The 22,295-nt window shown below is 41.9% G+C and overlaps 1 protein-coding gene across 1 annotated transcript in view; it reads left to right on the forward strand.

Moving 5' to 3' along the window:
• The window catches only part of ARMT1 (acidic residue methyltransferase 1), a 352,965-nt gene that overhangs the window by 139,005 nt on the left and 191,665 nt on the right, over positions 1–22,295 (forward strand). The window contains exon 3 of the mRNA XM_044088624.1: positions 15,434–15,675. Coding sequence (XP_043944559.1) covers positions 15,434–15,675 — 242 coding nt within the window. The remainder of the gene's footprint in view (positions 1–15,433; positions 15,676–22,295) is intronic.

A 22,295-nucleotide genomic window follows, 5' to 3' on the forward strand; every position in this document is an offset into this window, starting at 1 on the left:
TCCTATGCTGAAAAGTGGATAAGATACTGTTCCTTGAGCCAGACTCGGGGGATGGCCACAACAGTGCCCAGCTTACCCCATATTCTGGAGTACTTAGCAGAAATGCTCCACAAGGGCCTGTCCTTCTCATCAATTAAGATTCATGCCTCTGCCATTTCAGCACATTATAATACCGAGCCACTCCTCTTCTCTCCCCCTCTTGCTAAAACAATTCCTTAGAGGGGCCAAAAATTTTAGACCCCCCAGGACAGCTCCCACTCCAGCCTGGGACCTTAACTTTGTATTGGAAAAGCTCACTCTTCCCTCCTTTGTACCAGCTGCAACAGCAGAGTTGAAATTCCTTTCTTGGAAAACAGCCTTCCTTCTCGCCATCACTTCAGCAAGAAGAGTGTCTGAATTGCAAGCCCTCATGGCAGTGGAACCCTTCATTATCTTCCATGCGGACAGGGTTTCCCTCAGGACTAATCCTTCCTTTATGCCCAAGGTGGTGTCTAGTGTGGCCCTAAAGTAGTCCATTCATTTGCCTACTTTTTTCCCCAACCCACAAAACAAAGGAGAACGGATATTGTACTCTCTGGACGTGCACAGACAACTTAGATTCTATTTGGACAGGACTAAGCCTCTCAGAAAATCTGACCAGCTGCTAGTTGGCTTTGGTGCAGGGGCAGAGGGGAAGGCCATTTCAAAGCAAACCATTTCCAAGCGGATAGCCCATTGCATTCATTTCTGCTACAAGCACCATGGAAAACCTACCCCACAGGGGATAAGATCAAATTCCACCAGGGCTACATTTACCTCTATGGCATTTCTCAGAGGAGTCTCTACCAGGGACATCCTGGAGGCTGCTACCTGGAGCTCTGTACATACCCTCACCAAGCATTACCACCTGCCTATCTTTTCTAAATGTGAGCTGGATTTGCCACAGCAGTCTTGCAGGGCTTAATAACTCACTCTAATGCTCTTTAACTACCTCCTCCCAACCTTAGCTTTGGGACTCTACCCAAATGTGAAGACTGCCACAGTGAAACACGAAGAACATAGTACGGTTGTGTACACTTACCATAAATGTAGATGTTCGAGTGTATTCACTGTTGCAATTTTGGTTACCCTCCCTCCAGCCCCATGACTTCTCTTGGCTCTACCTCTCCTTCTTTTTTGGTATAGATATATTTTTTCATGTGTATTTGCTTTTTGATGGGGGGTGTACCATACCATACAATTGCTTCCTATTGTGGTGGCACCTGACATCTGGGACCAGAAAAACTGATGTAATGGCATCGGCTGAATGTTTTATACCCCTGACAACCTGACGTCATGGAAGAAGCGACAGCATCCGACGCAGAAATCTGAAGACTCTGGTATTCAGGCCGACTGACGGCTACCTGCAGGCAGATAACCCAAATGTGATGACTGCAACAGTGAATACATTAGAACATCTACATTTATGGTAAGTGTACACAACTGTACTTTATGAAATTTGTAGAAGGTACCAGCTAGCTTTTCAAGTGGGAAAATGCACCCACTAACAGTAGCTATGATATTTTGGATACAATGGGGCTGATTATTAGGGACATGTGTAGCTGAGGGTTTAATCATTGCCAGTAGGTATCCAAGCACATTTCTTAAAATGCCTTTTTCAAATAAGAAAGGTGAATGAAACATCTGTATACATCCAGTGTAAAATTAATCATTTAAATAATGTTAAATAATTAAACAAAAGAACTTTCATAAAGTAGAATGTACACTGAGCATTAAAATTCATCATCAGTTTACACTGAATGTTAAAATTCATCAGCAAAGTAATGTTTTGTAAGTTAAGAAAAAAGTGACGCTGCTTGAGTCGCAAAATATATTCCTAAAGAATGGTATCTGAAGGACCTCCTGAAGTATTATCTGACTTGCATGCCTGCATCAGGTGAGGCAGCTGAATGCTCTGGCTAAGCCCTTGGAACAGTTAGAAGCCCATCACCTGACAACCTGAGATGCCTAGTAGGGTCTGAATAACAGATGCTCATTCACCTGCATTGATAGAAGTAATTGAGATCTGTTACTAGATGTGTACTCAGGGTTTGTTTCTTGGACCACTACTCTGACATTCACTTCTCAGAGATCAAAGCTAATGTTAAAGACTTATGGCTAACCAAGTTTGTAGATGACTGTAAACTGGGTGACTCCATAAACTCTCCAGAGGATACCATGATCCATTAAGAGGGACTTTTTTTACACATATAGCTTGTGTCCAGAACCGTGGCCTAAAACTAAATGACACAAAATGTATAACGGTATCCTGTAACCTGTAACTATCATATAGACATCATGCACTTGAAAATTGATTCTCTAGTTAAGGACTTGGGAGTCCATGTAGACAGTGAGTTGTCTGATCGCCACGTATCCACTATCGTAAGAAAGACCTTTCTCATTGCACAGCTTTTTAGTACTGGTGTGGTGTCCTGGTCCAGGGATGTGATAATTCCACTATATGCTGCATATGTCCTTGTCTAAACACCTGGCACTGTCCTTTCCAGTTGAGAAAACCAAGGGCCTGAATTATAAGAGCTATACTGACCATCTCAAAGCCTTGTCCCCCTTCTTGGTATCAGTTTACAATCAAAACTTCGAAATTGCATCAGTTGGCTGGCATGTGGTTAACTTGCAGATGTGAAGTTGTTAAATCTCGCCGTTTATTCTCACTGATGGGTTTGGAGCCGATCCTCGTCTCCAACATGGCCTATAGCAAAGCTCAAGGTTTGCCAGTAGCTTGAGACCAAGCCCCTTATCCCATGATTCACTGCTGGAATTACCCCAGATCTAGTTTGCCACGGCACAGATCTCTGTGTTCCAGATAGCTCAAACCATTATTAATTGATATATTCTTCTATTTGCAAGTTTAAAAACTTTTTTTTTCTTCACTTCTTCATAGGATAGTGTGTGTATATATATATATATATATATATATATATATATATATATATATATATATATATATATATATATGTGTGTGTATGTATATATATATATAAAATCTATAGACTTTTTGACTTAGACTTGGTTTTAGATTAGTGTCCTGTGTTGGCTTCTGTTTTTCTATAGTGTTGGGCCCAAGAGTTGGCCTTGTATTTAACCTTAGGTGTACTTTGGTAGATAATTCTGTGTGTGTTGTTTAATTCTTTAAATTTGTTTAATCTGATATATAAATGTCTGATGAGAAAGAGAAGCCTCATCCAAAATCTGGCTTCAAGAAATGTGTGGATTGAGGACAAAAAATGTCTTGTTACTGACAGGCATGTTCAATGTGTTTATTGTCTGGCGGCTAAACACCTCCAAGACTCTTGCATTGTATGTCACTCTTTCTCCTCTAGGGTACTTTTGGAGAGAAGGAGAAAGTTAGTAGATGGGTTTACTTCAGCACCCTTTCTCCGAAGCGCTGGGTGACCAGAATGGTGCTAGTAGATCCTCAAAATCGTCCAAATCCTCAGGTGACTCGAAAGCATCCAAAATGACTAAAGAAATGGAGGGTGTAGGGTCATCGGTTCCACTGTCCTCGGAGCCGCGTGTCCCTTCTGTTTGGAGCCAGCTCACAGTTTTGGAGCCGGTCTCTGAGATTCCCTCATCTCCTCAGCTCCAATCAGCACCTTCGATGCACTCCTCGAAGTCTTCTGTCAGCCTCTCGGATATGGATATGGACCGGCTAGTGCAGAAGCTTCTACGGGCACCAGGCCTTGCTAAATTGTTGTCGGCTCCGACGCCTTAGTTGGAGCCGAAGACCATTAACCCGGACTTGACTACTCCTCCGAGCTGTACTGGACTTTTGGAGCTGAAGGAGCCTGACCTGATAGTTGTTGAACCTGTGGAGCTGAGACCTGCACTGGTGTTATTGGTTACATCTACTCGGACGTCCTCTGCGCCGACTGGAGTCAACACTCTCCTGTTGGGTCCAGGGAGGATAGTCGTACTGATTTGTCGGTGCCGACTCTTCCTCTCGGGGCTTCGGCTCGGATGAGCTTGGCTCCTACTTCGAGCCCGGAGCCCATGGCCTCGGTGCGGGAGGATCGGATGGTCCCTTCAGAGCCGTTTACCCCTTCTTGTTGGAGCCATGGTGCATTCGATGCTATGAGGAGAATCCTGTCTCCAAAGACATCGTCCGCATCAGGTCTGGCTTCCTCCACCCCTCAAGTGCCTGTGTCCACTCCTGCTTCTACCGGTCCACCCAAGCGTAGAGACCCTGAGCCTCAAGTAGCCCCACAGGGCACCCCCTGCTCGTCTGAGACCTCCCTGGATCCCCCCACTGAGGAGGTACCCAGGAAGAGACTATGCAAGAGGAGGCACTTGGACTCCCCACAGGAGTCTTTGACATCTGACACTGACTTGGATGAGTCAGAAGGGTCCCCTCGATCTCCCTCGGAGGATATCTCCTTTGTGGAGATATTAGAGATCCTTAATCAGTGGGGCGGTTGGCAGTCCAAAAGCCCTACTGAAGACGAGTCAGTGCTCTTGAAGGCTTTCGGGTATCAACCTTCCACTTCTTGGGTGTCTCCGCCTTATGATGAGCTCATGGAGCTGATCTCTCGTAAGGCATGGTAGTCTCTGGAGGCCATGGAACCTGTCCCTCGGAAGCCAAATAAGTTCATCTCTGCCCCAGTGGACAAAGCCTTTTTGACTAAGGGAGTGCCTGTTGATGCCATGGTGGTGGCTGCAGCCACCAAAAAGGAAGCGTCTGAAATGTCCGCATATATCCATCCTCCTAACAGAGATTCTAGGATCATGGATAGATATGGGAAGTGCATGTTTAGTTAAGCGACTTTTTCCCTTCGATCACTGAACTATTTAACCCATTTTACAAGACTACAAAGAGATCTCCTGAAAGAGCTAGGAGATGCTCTCCAGAGTACGGTAGTTGCAGGGGTTGCCGACAAAGTTAACACACAGCTCTCTACCCTAAACTCGATTGTGAACTCATCCATGCACCTTGTATCTTATGCAGCTGATGGTTCGAGTAGAGCCGCTAGTTCAGGCATTGCTCTGCATAGACAAGCCTGGATGCATCTCTGTTCCTTTGCGGAGCCTTTCAAGTCTTCCTTTATCAACACCCCATTTGATGGCTCATCCCTGTTTGGGCCCAAAGTGAAGGAAATTCTAACCAGGTGTGAGCAGGAAGGCAAGACTCTATCTGCCATTGGAGTCCATATTTCTACCCCTACTTGGCCCTATCCCAAGGGTCCTAAGGGCGGAAAAATGTGGTTCCGAAAAGCACAGGGAGCCTTTCATGACACACGTGGAGAAACCCCCTCTAGAGGCAGAGGAGGGGGTTATAATGGAAGATGCTGCCCGCACAGCAGGGGGGGGTCCGCAACAGCAGGGTGGCAAGAGGCCATTTCTCTGGTCAGCCCTACCAGTGCTCCTGAAAGGAGACCCGGCTGTCCGGCTCTGGAGGCAGTCGGGGGTCGCTTATCTTTCTACCCAGAAGCCTGGCTAAACATAACGTCTGATACCTGGGTACAAAGCATTATTTCCAGACGGTATTTCATACCGTTCTCTTCCTCTCCCACTCCTGTAAACAGAATCCTGGATGTTCCACCCAGTCTCGGGGAACAAGCAACCATAGAGGTCCGCAGGTTGCTAGAAAAAGAGTCATCCAGCCAGTCCCAGCAGACCAAGTTGGATTCGGAACTTACTCAAGATTCTTTTTGGTTCCAAGGAAAACAGGGGACTGGAAACCCATCTTGGACCTCAGCAGACTCAACCAATTTGTAAAAAAAAGAGAAGTTCCGAATGGTCACGCTTCAGGCCATTCTTCCCTTTTTAGGGAAAGGCGATTGGATGTGCTCCATCGATCTCAAGGACATGTACTACCACATAAAGATGGACAGATGCTCCAGAGATCACCTGCGTTTCCGGCTGGGAGCCAGTCACTACCAGTTTCGAGCCCTGCCCTTTGGTCTCACTACAGCCCCCAGAGTGTTCACCACATGCATGGCAGTGGTCATGGCTCACCTGAGGCGTCTAGGATTCCAGGTGTTTTCATATCTAGACGATTGGCTCCTCACCACTACCACCAGGCATCATTTGATTCAGGCAACACAATCTACTCGTACACTCTGCCACCACTTGGGTATTACAGCCAACTTCGAAAAGTCTGCCTTGTCGCCATCGCAGCATACCCTCTTTATAGGAGCAGAGTTAGATACCTCAACCACCACTCTACGTCTTCCAATCGAAAGGGTCTAACTTCTTCGCCAACATGTCAACAACTTGGTGTCAAAGAACAAAGCTACAGCCGCAGAGGTCTTGAAGGTACTAGGTTTGATGGCGGCAGCAATTCTAGCCATTCCACTCGCAAGGTTGCATATGCGAATTCTTCAATGGCTCCTATTCGCTCAATGGTCTTACCAGAAGTTAGCAATGAAACATATGATTCTCATCACAAATTCTTGCAAGAGAGACCTTCAGTAGTGGTTGACATCTCTTCATGTCACAATAGGAAGACCCTTTGTGCTCCCCCCAGTAGCCAGTGTGACCACAGATGCTTCCCTGATAGGGTGGGTGGGCATTTTCAGGGAATGACTGCCCAAGACACAAGGACGGATCAAGAATCGCATCTGCATATCAATGTTCTGGAGTTGAGAGCACTACTTATGGTGTTGCAGTATTTTTAGGACTCTTTTCCTCTAGGGACAATTGCAATTCGCACAGACAACATGTCAGCAGTCTGGTACTTGAGCAAACAGGGTGGAACCAAGTCTTACCCCCTTTGTGGAGAAGCCCTCAGGGTATGGCAATGGGCTGTGTCATCCCAGCGTTTTCTGTTAGCAACGTACATCCTGGGGAAATCCAACGTGATAACGGACAAGCTAAGCAGGGCGATCCTTTTGCCTCATGAGTGGTCTCTCAACGAACACATTGCGGACTTGATTTTCCGCAAATGGGGCCAGCCTTGCTACGACTTCTTTGCCAGTCACATCAATACCAAATGCATGAGCTACTTTGCCCTGATACCACCTCCAGGACATCCCCCAAGAGACGCACTCGTACACGATTGGCCTCCGGGTCTCCTATATGCATTCCCACCTATTCCATTGATAGCCAGGATTTTACAGAAAGCAAAATCACTGGGAAGGATTGTTATCCTCATAGCCCCCCATTGGCCTCAACAGATTTGATTCCCTTTCCTTCACCATCATCTGCTGGAGGATGCGTGGATCCTGGGCCCCAGTTCCAGACATCCTGACACACCCGTCAGGGGACCTCCATCCTTCATTGCAGTCTCTAAAGCTGACTGCTTGACTGATCCACTTCCCCAAATAGCCAGGCTTCATTCACTCTCGGATGACACAAAACAAATTCTATTGTCTTCTCATAAGCCATCCACCAGAAATCTATATCGCAGTAAGTGGAAAAGGTTCTCAGTTTGGGCCAGTATACAAAAAAATGTACCCTTTCCGAGCTCCTCTGTCCATTTTAGACTTTTTGACAATGATTTTTAAGGAAAGAGCAGCAGCTGCCACAGTTCGGGTTCAGTTAGCTGCCATATCAAATTTCCACCTTGGATTCGATGGGTTCAGTGTTATGGCCCACAAGTTATCTAAGGTTTTTCTTAAAGGTGTTTTTCACATGAGACCTCCTGTCAAAATCCCTTATTCTCCCTGGAGTTTGAATTTTATGCTGTATCAGATAATTCTTCCCCCCTTCGAACCAGCATCATCTTGTGATCTCAAATTTTTGTCCTGGAAAACTATTTTTCTAGCAGCCATTACTTCTGCCCGCAGAGTGTCAGAACTTCAAGCATTATCTGTCAGACCTCCTTACATGATTTTCCATGCTGATAGAGTATCTCTCAGAACAAACCCCTCCTTTTTGCCTAAAGTCTGTTCAGAGTCAAATATCAATCGGGTCATTGAGTTGTCAGTCTTTTTTCCCAACCATTCCAACAAATTGGAGTACATGCTGCACAAAAGTGACGTACATAGACAGCTCAGATTTTATCTTGATAGAACTAAGGATATTAGAAAATCAGATCAACTCTTCGTATCCTTTTCAGAGGCCAGAAAAGGTAGACCAGTGGCTAAAACAACCCGTTCAAAATGGTTATCCGATTGTATCTCATTTTGTTCATGCAAATGCTAACATACCTTTGCCAAACAAAGCAAAGGCTCATTCAACCAGAGCCGTTTCTACGTCTTCTGCTTTTCAAGCTAAATTGCCCCTTGACAACATTTGTGCTGCAGCCACTTGGTCTAAGCTTCATACCTTTATCACTCATTACAAAGTAGATGAGGCTTCAAGGGACAGGTCTTCTTTTGGTTCCATGGTCCTGAAAAATGTACTCCCGTGAGCCACCCAGGATTGCGGGTGCTAGGGACGCTACTCGTCAGTGAGAATAAACGGTGAGATTTAACAACTTCACATAAAGAAGTTATGTACTCACCATAACGTTCCATGTGAGTTGTTTATCTCGCCTTTATTCTCACGTCCCTCCCTCTATCGCCCTCCTGGCTGACAGTTGACCTAGAGGCCAGTATCATCCTGGTTGTTCAATACTTCTTCTTCCTTAATGGGGAGTGCTCCCCTTACAGGGGTATATATACACGCAGCAAACAAGATCTGAGGTAATTCCAGCAGTGCCTCATGGGATAAGGGGCTTGGTCTCGAGCTACTGGCAAACTTTGAGCTTTGCTATAGGCCATGTCAGAGCCGAGGATCAGCTCTGAACCCATCACTGAGAATAAAGGCGAGATAAACAACTCACATGGAACGTTATGGTGAGTACATAACTTCTTTTTTCCAAGTCTGCATAATGTCGAACCAAAAACGATTGACTACACTACAGCGAACAGGTAGCGTAGGTTGATATTTTGGGTTTGACATTGCATCATTGGTCACAGTTCAGTGAGGAACAGTGAATTAGCCCATTTCCTCACTGTAGTGTGATCTGAGTTTTATATATTTAATGTGCAGAAGGGCATAGCCCCCCTGCAAAATAGTAAAATTAACGGGGTCTATGTCACGTAGTCGAATTTCTGCGAGTTCGAACACCATATGTTCTAACTTGCAGAATTTCGAATATGTAAAAAAAAAAAAAAAAAAAAAAAAAAACCCCAAGAAAATACAGGGTTGTAAGCAGGGGGCTAGCCCCCCTGCATCCCCCAAGTGGAGGGGGGGGGGCTGCATCTCCCCACCCACCCTTTAAATATACCAACTCCGAGACCCGCACTACAATGCGGTAAAGGGAATTTTCCCTTTATTGCACTGTAGCGTGGTCTCGAAGTTGGTATATTTAGAGAGCGGTGGCTAAATGGGGCTTGCCCCCCTGCTTACAGCTCCAGGATGTTGTTCCAGTTTTTTATTTATTTTATTTATTTTTTTTGAGTTCGAAGTATTACAACTTCGAACATATGTTCTCGGCCATATCACGTTCAAAGTTGTCTTACTTCGACTACGTGATATAGACCCAAATTAACGTACTGTTGAGTGTAATGGTACGCTAATGTGCATAGTATGGGTGACTGATGTCGCCTGCTGCTATGTCGAACTCATCGAGCCAGGAAGTTTGGAGTATGTTATTTCCAACGTTCTGTCTTTTAGAAATCAGAAATCGACATTTTTCATCGTTATTCAATGGAAGCATTTTCAAGGCTATGGTAGTAAACCCTTGGTATCTTACAGGCTACTGAGGAGTGATCTCTTCCTTGCTTACAGAGTCTCTATCACTCATCCTTTCAGACCTACTTCACATGTGCAAGTCTAGTAGAGACAGGAATACCTGCTCAAGAGATCTTAATTTCATTTGCAACATGAAGAGAACATGTTTGGGTCGTTTTGAGGTTTGATCCCCTCAACAGCTTGTATGAGTCAGAATACAGGTATAAGGCCTTGAGGCAGCCTGCATAGGACATATTACTTGCATCCTGTCCTCTTTTAGTGAGGAACCTGTGTGGACATCCCAGTTGTAATGCATTTAGTTTATTAATTATGCTAGGATGGATGTCCATGCCAAATGCCTTGGCCAAGTCAAGATAGGCTGTGTGAATACTGTCAGCAGTTTGTTTTATTTATTTATTTATTTATTTATTTTCTGTTGGTTTACCAGGATAGTCCATTGGGCCAAGAAGAACCCGTTTTCAATGGAGTCCTGGGGAGAAAAGCTCCAAACAATCAAAGTTACAATCGGTTAATCATGATAATTATACAAGAGTAAGAGATTCAAACAAACAATTACATAGTATTAGAGGAAACAATACAGCTAGTACAAACTAGAGCTGAAAACTTTTACAAATAATACAACTAGTAATGTAGCATACAGGTGGTACAAACAAAGAAGGAATGTTTCAAGGTACTTAATGAGAAGAACGGTTACATATCAGCAATCTTACATGTAAAGGGTACAGTGTGGTGTATTCTAGTGGATACAGAACACAAGAGTGTATGAGATAGGAGGAATTCTAAGGAAATATTGCAGGTGTAGATAGGGGAAGGAAAGGAAGATGGAAATTACCAGTGTTAATTATGTGGGGTGAAAGCAAGAGCATTCCCACTGGGATACTAGATATGAATGAAGGGATTTTTTGAAAGAAAAATGGTTGGAGGTGAATGCAATTGATGGAGGTAGGGAGTTCCAGAGGCGTGCTAAACCATGTGATAGAAGATTTTTGCCTGGGGGAACGAGTTGGTTTGTAGACTTCTAAGAGATTTTGGTTGTTAGACCTTAATACTCTATTGGGTAGATGCATTTTAAAGGTAGAAGACAGGGAGGGACAGAGGGAGGGGTTAAATATTAGCTTGTGTGCAAGAGTTAGTTGAGTATAGGTGAGATGCTTGGGTAGTTCTAGCCAATGTAGTTGTTGGAGAGAGGAACAGTGGTGGGTGGAAGACTTGTGGCTGGTAGCGAACTTGGCAATTTTGTTATAGCAAGAGGAGAGTTGTGTTTTCAGAGAGGACTGTATGTTAGTTAGAAGTGGTGCTCCATAGAAGTGAGGGATAAGAAAGGAAGTAGAAAGAGTGATTTTAGTAGCAGGTGTAAGGTAGTGCTTTTGCCGATAGAGCATACCAAGTTTTGATGGGTTTTTTGATATTTAGTTGTATATGGGAGTTGAATTTGAGCTGGTTATCAATTTGGACACCAAGTAATTTGGTCTCTGAGACCAGTTCCAGAGGTGTGTTGTTTTGACTAGTAATAGAGAATGTGTTACTATCAAATAGGTGACTTTAGAGGGGTGAACACCATTAATTTGGTTTTAGTTTAGTGCTAGGTGGTTTCTTTTCATCCATTGCTCTGTGGTTAAAAAGCGTCTTGAGTGAGCTTGAGGAGTGTAGGGATAGATGAGGCCGAGCAGATAATAGTTGAGTCATCTGCATATTGGATAATGTTTGAAAATGGGATAGAGTTACGGAAATTATTTATGAATATGTTAAAGAGGAGGGGACCTAGTATGGAGCTTTGGGGAACTCCGGTTGGGGTATTTAGAAATGTGGAGGTTGTCTTTTTCCATTTTACTGCTTGAAATCTATTTGATAGGTAGCTGGAGAACCAGTTCAAAGATGAAGGAGATAGGTTAAGTTTTGAGAGTTTAGTTAAAAGCAGGCTGTGTGATATAGTGTCAAAGGCCTTAGAGAGGTCAAGTAGTAGGGTTGAGACAATATAGTGTCAAAGGCCTTAGAGAGGTCAAGTAGTAGGGTTGAGACAATAAGTCCAGAGTCCCGGGCTTTGTTTACAGTTTCAAGGAAGGAGTTAACCTTAGAAAGAAGTTTACAGTGTTCATTAGACAGGATTTACCATTTACAAATCAGAATTGCTGTGGATGTAGTCCAATGAGATTTTTAATGTCTCTGTTAATAGTTTGTTATGATACATCCCTTGGCATTACAAATAAGACTTCTCAGGCTGATGACCCTATTGTTTCTTAGGTACATAGTGGGGCCACCTTTATGGAGTGGCATCACCAGTGCTGTACACCACACTTCCAGGGTTGAACATGTAGCCAGGCTTGTGTTAAATAGCTTGTGGGGAGATTCTGCCAGAGCATGTTTAGTACTATTTAACAGACAGCCTAGTATGTTATGTCGTCCCATGGAGGAAGGGTTCCTAGTCTTGGGCAGCACTTTTTGTACATGCTGTCTAGTGGTGGTGGTGATGAGGGCATTTGAAGGGTTTTGGATAGTTATCCGAGTGAATTTGCTAGTATATTGGAAATATCCACTGGGTCTGAGTAGGTTTTACCATTTAGTATGAGTTCTGCACTTTGAGTGTAGCTTCTTAGTTTTCTGACTTAACTAAGGAAGGATCTGTAATTGTCATTTGCTTCAGCTGCCAACCTGAATTCATGGGCTACCTTATTAAATCTAAAATTCCTTTTTAAAATGTTACTTGACTGCCTATTATTTTCCTTGACTTGGGTATTTTTAGATCCGTTGTGTATGTTAATATGCTTTTTCCTTGTATTGTAGATTTTATTTGTCTGTGTACCACTAGAGGTGGTTTGCATTTAGATTTCCCATTGTATTTCGAACTAGATTGGACTACCAATTTTATACATTTAGTTATGCTCGTATAAAAACTCCTTTGCAAATCTGTATATGGAGGCAGTGTCTAGGATAATGTTATAAGTTAATTTTGGGGCTTCACCATAGAATATGAAGAGATTTGTGCACAAGATTTTGAATTCTGATGTATTGGTTTCAGTAGATTTAGACAGTTTGAGGGAATGTGTTACAAGTTTGTCTGATATAATTGAACATTGAATTACTAGTCCATCACCCCCACATCCACAACTGCCATGTTGTAGTTTTATTTGTATGGTGCAAGGGTCCTAGGAACCCTTGAGGCATCCAAGATCCTGGCACCTGAACGATAATTCACTGTCACCCTGTCTTTGTCCAGCCAAATGACTGAGTCTGAGGAATCTGTGTTTGTCGGTGTGGAGTCGGCAATTAATAGTGGTAAGGTGTACTGGAAATGACACCCTTTGTCCTATGGTGACTTTGCATCACATAATATCTCCCCTTTAAAAATTTCTTTATTTTGATGTTTGCTAAGGCTTAATCTTCTTGTACCAGTAAAGATCAGGTAAGGATTTCTATTCAGTGTTGTCAGGGTTGGGAGTATAGCATGTGTAGTGTGATGTTCACAGTATGTTTGGTGTTTTTTGATGGTGAGGCCTTTATATCTCTTGCACCTTTCACAAGCAGTTTTATTTGTTTTTAGTAAGAATTCGTTATCTGTGAATATAGGGCATTTGCTTCACTGCTTCAGGATACCTGGCTACTCTGGGGAGACGGAGCTGGCCTTCCATTTTTGTCCAGTGTGAAGGTGACCTTGATTTGACTTAAGACAAGTTGCAGAGCTTTAAATAGTGAACTGCAGTCTGTAGAGATAATCTCTCCAATATTTCCTTTTTTATAATGCATTTGATTAATTTAATGCGTCCATGATAATATATTTATTCTTCACTCATTAAACATAAATGAAATTATTTATTTATATATTTTAAATATTTTAATTGTATTATGAGTGTTATTTTATGTTTAGAATGTTTTTAAATAGGAAAAAGTGCAATATTCATGAGGTTGTATATTAAATTTGGGTCTGTGGAAATGTCATTGTTTTTTTTAAATTTTATGCTCAATTTGTATTGGTTGATTTTTTTAATTAATGTATAAATGGTTTAATTGACAATAACACTGGTCATCTGAGGAAGTCTGATTACGGAGACGAAAACGCGTATACTGTAAAGGCGTTTGTGTGTGCTTTTTACCTGTGAAATTTCGTGTGTATTTGGAATAAAATTCAGCTTGGAAAACTACCTCGGTGTTTTACTCTACGCTACAGACACTTTTTGACTGTTTTCTTGGTGATTTTAAAGTGCCTTTCCACTGTACTTTTTCTTGTCTGTAGAAATAGTTATCGGTGAAGGGGTTGGTAGTGTAGTTGCATACGTCTGGTTAAATATGTAACCTTGTTTTAAATGCGAACCTTGCGTAACAGTAGTGTTGAGCTTATAGTGTCTCTTTCCTGAGTTGTGCAATGTAACACCTCTACCGGTGGCTACAAACTACTTTTAAGGTGCTGGTGCTCAGGTCTGCATGTTACGCAGCTACTTACAGCTTACTTGGAAAGGGCCTATATAGTGATAAGGTTTGGGTGAGCTGGTTATTGGGAAAAGTTACAACAGAAAGTGTTAAGGGCAGCCGCACACAATCTAACATAAACAAAGATAAAGAAAAACAGCTAAACCTCTAAACAATGTTCTTTCCCAGAACCACTACAAGCACTGGATGATTCTGACACCTGGTTGAAATTGGCTGTTGTAACTTTGAAAAGTGACTAAAATATAGCAGATGAATCAAGCTAGGTTTATTTATCTGCATGTAAACCATTTAAAATGCAGTGCAAACTGTAAAACAACTTCTCTGAATTTGAAGTTGCAGCTGTTCAATGAAGTGCAAAAAAACCCCACACAATACTGATTTAAATAGCTGTCTAACTATATGTGCAGTAGAATAAATTTACTTTCCTGTTTACTGGATGCAAAATAAAGCCAAAGCACAGCTTTTTTTTCATAGCTTGTGCACAACTTCCAGGAGTCTTGGAGTAAGACGGTAGTGGCCCCTTTCTGCATGCAATATAAAATAAACATGTACACTCCTGTTCTTTTTGCTTCTCTGTGTGCATTTAAAAGCAACTTTTGGGTATTTTAATGTAGCAGAGGATCAGGAGTACCCTAACTTCCTTCTGTCCTCTTGTGGGTGGGAAGTTCCTTTCACTGATGCTGCCTATTGGAACCCCTAGAAGTTGGGCAGGTGTATACTTGTGCATCACTTGTTTGCACTAGCACTACCAGATATTCATTGTTTTTATTTAATTGAGATTGCTCACAGGTGGCAGAGGGCAAGCATGCTCACTTAGCCAGTATGATATCATAGTGTGCACCATCATGGGTGCAAGTCAGCTCTGAGCATAGGAACTTCTGGGGAAAGATACCAGTTGCAGATTTGGTAGAGAAGATAAACACAGCCACATGATTTGCTAAGGAAATTCCTCTTCATAGATCCGTTTTTACAGTAAGTGCATGCCTTTTTATTTCCACATGGCTATTATCCAAAATATATGCCACTGGGTTATTTACAAAGATAAGCAAATTCTTCCCGTGGAAGAAAATGCCCTGAAACATTGCCTTGGCTTTTACTCTCTATGATTTTGCTGATTAAGCCATATTTGTGGTGGAGTGTTTGCAGATTGAGTCAAACCAGGTAACATTATTGTCATTTGCCAGGATAAGATATTTCTCTGTTAAAGAACAATGTGTAATGTTAAAGTTGGACAAATTTAGGTATAAAACTAAATTGGTTTCACTGAGATTCTTTTTAACACTGTAATGGAAGAGACTGCTTTAAGCAATGTAATTTCAAATTGTAAAGGTACTTTCTGTTTTTTAATCTGTAGGAAGGTGTGGAAGCTGAAAAGCAGACCATCTCCCTCCTTTCCAAGCTACTGAATGAACTCAAGACAGACAAACCTGTTATTCCTCTCACTGATAAACTCTGTGATACTGAACAGTGGAACCAGTATTTGGAGCGCCAGCAAGTGCTGATGGGTGGAGATGAAAAACCAAGCTGGTTTAAATCTCCATGGCTGTATGTTGAATGTTACATGTACCGGAGAATCCATGAAGCACTACAGCTTAAGTAAGCAACAGACCATCTCAGAGTCTTTTTCTAGTTAAACTGAGTACCTAATAAATGTTGCAGATTCATTTTAGCATGCCTAACATACTCTTTCATTGTCTGCTGAATTAATCACTTAATAAAATTGCATATTGAATTATTTTATTCATTATGAAAGTAGCTGTATTTTGTAAGCACAGCAGTAACCCAATTAGTGCAGTAAGCAGGTGGGCTTCATTTGAATGCAAAAATGAGTCCATCCGCAAATAAGTCTTAACAGTGCTCATAGATAACTACTGCTGTTTGCTGTTATCCAGCAAGAAGCAATAAACATGTAATTGTATTTAAGAGAGGATATTATGTCTTGTGTCAGGTTGGTTTTTATATCCAAGTATTAAAGCAAAAAAATGTACAGCTCTTGGGATCAACTTTTATTGCAATGGTAAGCATTTTCATCCAGAAAATCCAGCCTTCTTAAGACAAAGTAAAATGGTCATATTATCTTTTATATAAAAATCAAGTCAGATAAAGGTTTACCATTGAACTGCAGCAGCTCTATTCACACAGAGGATCTACAGGCACAGCAAAGCTCTCAACAGTGCTTTTGAGAGTCATAATTATCTTCCCTTTAGTTTGCATGAAATCCTTACACTTCTTTCCTCTTTGAGACAGTTTGCTACTAGAAGCTGGCACTGTGTTTGGTGAGGTCACTTCCCGGAACCGTTTAGCAGAGCATCCCTTTGCCTTCAACAGAGAACACGTACGCAGGCATGTGAGTAGGGAGGTTCTCTGGAGGCTGGGAAACTTTTTAAAATTTTTATTTATTTGCAGCATTCCCTATCCACCTTTTGACCATTAATCCATTCTTTATAGACCCATTCAGTCCCCAGTGATTTACCAAAGCCACCTTGCCAGCTGGTATGAGAGCTGGGCTAATGTGAGCTATTTTTTACAGTTGGTTCAATTTTGTGTGCCCTACCCTTTTATCTGTACCACCCTCCACATCTAATGTGCAGTAATTTCATTGTGGATCTGCATTTGTAGATAGTCTGCCAGTGTGTTCCCCCACTGTTTTCATGAGGGCCGAAGTTTGTGGACTTGAGTGCTCCCCCGCCCCATACGACCCTTAACCCTTACAGAAAAAGTGAGTTTGCAGACTGCTCACAGCTGTCCATCCTCAACAGGCTAACTCCTTAGCAAATGGTCTGCTGTCTCTTGCTCCACAACCAAGACCCTATCCCTCTGTCGTAAATCTGCTGAAGGTATAGATCCTTTTGCAGAAAAAAAATTATCTGTTCCAGAGTATGTCCCCATCTGCTAATGCAGGATGGCATTTTACTTCTCTGCCTTTCAGCTAAAAGGTGAGACACACATTTATCAGATGAATCAGCATAAAGGTATTTTGCTTTTAGGAGATATTAGTGTGCTAATGCTCCCTTTTTCGTGTCTTTTACTCCAGAGCTGAGGTATTATCTTTCAAATGCTGTGTTATTACATTCTTAGTTAAAAAAAAATCCTGTTGATTCAGGCCCTAGTGGTAACATTTGTTCATATTAGTGAAAACATGCAGTGTAAGAGTTAAGCTATTGAAAGACAGGTTAATGCTTTTTAGAAAATGGTCTTGGGGAAGTAGTTATTCCCTTTGGATGTTCCACACTGATTAATGTACAGGTGGAATCAGGAGCAGCCTTAGGTCAACTGGTGCTCTAGGCAAAAGGGCTCCATGGCACCCCCTCACACCACCTGATGCCCCCATCCTGGTCTACCTACACCAAATAAATACTGGAAAAGCGCCCCTGCTAGAGCAGTTAGGTGGCCACCTAGCCGACCTATGCGTAAGGCCGGCTATGGGTGGAACCCGGTAAAAAGAAGTGAACCTACCAGAATCCAATCTGTGCACAGAGACTGAAATCCTTTACTGCAACCCCCATGTCTTTTTCTCTTCATTAACCACATCTCTTAAGAAGCCAAGGTTATCAGGTAGGAAGAATAATATAAAATAAAAAGAAAAAAAACAGCAAAACTAATTCAAGTAACACCAGTTACAGTGACCTGCCATTTCCTTTTCCTGTGTTAGAAGCAGCTACTCTTAAAAAGCTGCGGTTAGAATCACAGAGAGAAACAGAACTAAAGCAGGAAACTGCTGCATTTACAAGGCCGTTTGTGTGCACACGTGTGTCCTGTAATGTGTTAAACTGGTTGAACTGTGTCTGCCAGCAACATGCTTAAGTCATTCATTTGATTACAGTGAGTTGTAGATGATCAACTAGTGTGTGTGTGTGTGTGTGTGTGTGTGTGTGTGTGTGTGTGTGTTTTGAGCACTTGTGTGGAGGAATGCATTGCTTTGCATTGTGTGGGTCAGAGAGCAATGATGTAAAATGCATTTTTATGATGGTGTATATTTTTTCATTCAGTTGATCAGAATAAAACTTTTGACAAGTACAGTCAATAATATGGCTGTAATGGCTGGACATATTTTGTGTGTGCTTGTATGTGTGCCCATCTAATTTTCTGTTTGTGAGATTGCCTCTGTCTACTTTTTGGATCTTTGTGTGTGGATGTGTAGACATTATTAAATACTTAATGTAATTTATATATTGGATGTAAAGTACTTCATCCAGTAACAATTGCATATCCTGCGCCAGTTTTGAAATATTGTGCGGAGGAAGTATTTTACATTAAAATATAAATTAAAAAAATGCAGAGTAGTAATAAAACCAGTACAAAGCATTTTAACGGCTTGTTTTCTAAGCATATTAACACCCTCCAGAGTGGGTGCTGAAGAGAAGTAATGTTCCTTCCAGTAATGGGCAGCAGCTGACCTCACAACACCTCTGGGCATTCCATTATTTCCCCTGTAACACCCACCCTGTCATGCAATGTTACTTAAATTTTTCCCCTTTGTGTCTGACTTTTTTTTCCCTTTGTTTCATTAGCCACTTTTTTTTTGTTAAACAAAATATTTGTCTGTAGTGGCAGATCACGTACTGGTTCAGAGATCATCGGGTAGTTCCAGTGGATAGATACTGGAAAAATTGAAGGAATTTGCAGGTCAACCTTTTTCTCTTTGAATGTTGATCATCAAATGCATATTGTAGCTGACCTCGTAATATTCATTCCATTTTATCAGGGTAGAGTGGACCATAGTATGGTACAAGATTTTCTGCTTATTGACAGAATCTTGGATCTTTTACTGTGTTCGTTTGAGACTGCTGAAACAAAGAATTCCAGCAGTAGTAAGAGCAATAGTGCCTTGGAAGATCTGCCACAGGTTTAATTTTTTTTCTCTAAAGTGAGCAGTGTTTTCAAGAATTTTACATTGGCATTGGATCATACTGTTTACAATCCTCCGTTAGAATCTGAAAAAAGTTTGGTGGCTGTGTGCTGCAAACTTGAAGTGTAGTGTGACCGTTTTCACCTGGAATTATTTACAGGGTAGCCGCAGTCAGTGCTACTATCAAGAGCCAGGTTCAGATTTTCACTAATTCTGGGCTTCATTTGTAGCTGCTCATAGAATGTCAATTGGACATGAGTGCCTTGTAGTTCAGAGCAGCATGGACACATTCCTTGCTTCTTGGGATCCCAGGATCACCTTGGATAGATGTCATATGTTGTATACCAGAAACATAGGGAAACAGGGGTACTGTCTTAATTGCAATTAAGGGCATGTTTAAGTGATGTTTTCTAAGTTAGCATTTGTTTCTCAAATAAGCTTAACTTGTACCCTTAAGCATTACTAGACTTTTGAAATTGTCGAGATTGAGTGTTGAATAGGTAAGATGAACTCCGCAGAATGCCTCTGTGTCTTGCCTGACTTGTGTTTTGGAACCTGGAGATTTGAACAGACAAGTTATGACCATCTGAAAAAAGTCAGGCTCTTAAGTATTCATCGAAAGAATTCCAGAAAGCAATTTGGTACTCTGTGACCCTTCAAAAGGGAAACACATTTCTGAGAAAGCGTTCAGATTTCATTGATCACCAACTGCTTGCTAATAATATCTGAATAACTGAAGTTAAAAATGGTACTTTTGTTTCTTGAAGTCTCTGTATAGAGGCATATCATTTGACTTACTGCTGCATTGGTAGTCTTCCAGGTCATTTAGGCTGAATGCCAAAATCACATATTTGCAGCTGCAAGGGGAAAAAAAGTCAGTCTAATACAGTCATCTACAGGCATTAAGAGTTTCAGTTCCTCCCTGCTTGTTGGCCTTTCTGACTTATGATTTATGTCAGTTATCCCAGGTATTCAACAACCTGTCTTTCTAGCCATGATGCATAACTGGCTTGATTGTATTGCCTACAATAAGAGAAGGGACCACTAGGTGGTAGGCACAAAAAAAAGTCCAGCAGCAGAAACAAAACAGTTGTTGTTGTCTTTCGGCTTTTCTCGGTTAGGGATCACCACAGCGGAACTCTGGTCCGCTAATGATTGGCAGTAGATTTTCACGAACACCGAGGTGCCAGCTCGACGTTCAACCTATATTTTCTTTGCTTCTGCTTGGCTTATACATCAAAATTCTACATTTTCTTTCTCATAGGTTCCTAGGTGTGTACTAGGCTAATGACCACAAAGGCATTTTTAAGCCTAGCCATTCATCCCAAATCTCTGAGGTCTGGTATCTTTAACTGTAAGCAAGGGTGTGGGATGTGAAATATTTACAAGCAGGGGCCAGGAAGATGAACCATTTACAGGCTGCCTGTGTCCATTTAAGACAGATGTGCCAAACTAGAGATGAATTTCCTGTTCCCCATCCAGTTGTCCAAGTTACACTTGATTTGAGTTGGAAAGGAACTTTTTTTTATGGATGGGGAGCGTGTTCTAGAGAAGAGATGGTCTCTGGGATACATACCTGTCTCTCCAGTAGGGCTTATTTAATATCACAAGGAAGATTTTAAGTCTTTAGAATGGGTAATTCTGGTGCTGTTTGTTTTGCGGATTTACAGGAGATTCATCATGGTGAGGTCTGACAGTACAGTACCTTGTGTGCCGGGCATAGATCTCCCCTCAACAACCTGTATGACATAGAATGCAGTGAATAGGGCCTTGAAGGTGGTCTGCAAAGGACGTGTTACTTATACCCTGTGAGGAACTTCTTTGGACATTCCTGTTGTTGGATATACATTGTACTCAACAATAGGTCTAATGAGTGCCAAATACAGTGGAACAATGACCTATCGATGCCATACCTTTGTTTATATGTTATTCAGCATAGGATGATTTTCTCACTACTGTAGACATGTGATGGTCAAAGACTAGATTACTGTCTGTGTGTCCCAAAGTCCATGTCTTTTGGGTCAACTCTAGAGGTGTGTTGTCAACATGATAGTTACAGGGGCGGATGACTTCCCGAAGGCCCAAAGGATACTAGTATGCATTTCTTATCATTCAGTTTTAGTCCATGGCTTTGACACCAGTTATTTGTCTGTGCCAGCCAGCCCATCCTGGAGAACGTTTGTCCGTAGGTAATTCTGTGACTGCACCTAATTTGTATTTATCTGCAAATTTAGTTAGCTAGTTGATCTTGGCCTTTAATTCAGAGAAGTAAATGCCAGAAAGGAGCAGTCCCAGGACAGATCCCTGAGGGACTGCACTTGAGACTTTGTAGAGATGGTCTCCACATTTCTAACTTCCTGGAGCCTGTTAGCCAACTGGCAATCCATTGGGTGACATATGGGTTTATATCTAACTCTTGAGTTTGTCAACAATGCCTGAGTAGGGTATTTTGTTAAATGACTTGGCCAAGTCAAGGTAGGCCATGTGAGTCATTTTACACTCATGCATTGCTTTGGTGATTTTCTCAAAGAAGTCCACCAGCTTGAGTAGGCATGTACTGCCCTTGATGAAAACACATTGGGTTGGTTCCAGTGTCTGGAGGTTTCCCATGTCATTCTTTATTATTTCCATGATGATTCTTTTCATGCATTTGTATGTGAGAATTATAGGTCTGTCATTTCCAGAGTCTGTAGATGGTCCACCTTTTGTGCAGAGGGTTGACTGCTGTCTCCATTTGTGAGACATGAGGACTACTTGGAGGCTACAGTTAAATAGCAATTCTAGATAGATCATGTTTCATGCTGTTTAGAATGCATCCTGGGATGTTGTCTGGGCTCACTGATGCAATGTTCTTGGTATTGGAGGGAACATTAAGGACCTGTTCCCTAGTGACAGTAGGGGGAATTATAGTTGATATTATTTCCCAAGGGGAGTTAGAGAGAGAGAGAGAGAGAGAGAGAGAGAGAGAGAGAGAGAGAGAGAGAGACAGGAGTAAAGTTTGAGCTGAGTTTGTTAGGCTAATACTTTAGCTATATATTTTAGCCCAGTATAGATGGCTTCATTAACGATGAGCTCTGTACACAATTGTGTTGTTGCCTTTGAAGTTGTGGACCTAGCTAAAGAATGCCTTTATTGTCTTTGGCCTGGTAGGCCAATTTACCTCAAATTCAGCTTGGGTAAGCTTTCTTTGTCCACTGAATTATTAATTTGTGTGTGTTTTTATCCAGCTAGGAGCTGCACCTCATAATATTTGCCTTTTTCTTCTGTTATACAACCTAATTATTTTGTGATTCCACCAGGGTGGCTTTTTTTTTAGTCAGTTCTGTACTATGACTTGGTGGGTACAGCTACCTCTGTGCAGCTATCA

The sequence above is a fragment of the Protopterus annectens genome, chromosome 1.part0 (assembly GCF_019279795.1).
Source record: "Protopterus annectens isolate FY-2018-M chromosome 1.part0, PAN1.0, whole genome shotgun sequence".
Lineage (NCBI taxonomy): Eukaryota > Metazoa > Chordata > Ceratodontiformes > Protopteridae > Protopterus > Protopterus annectens.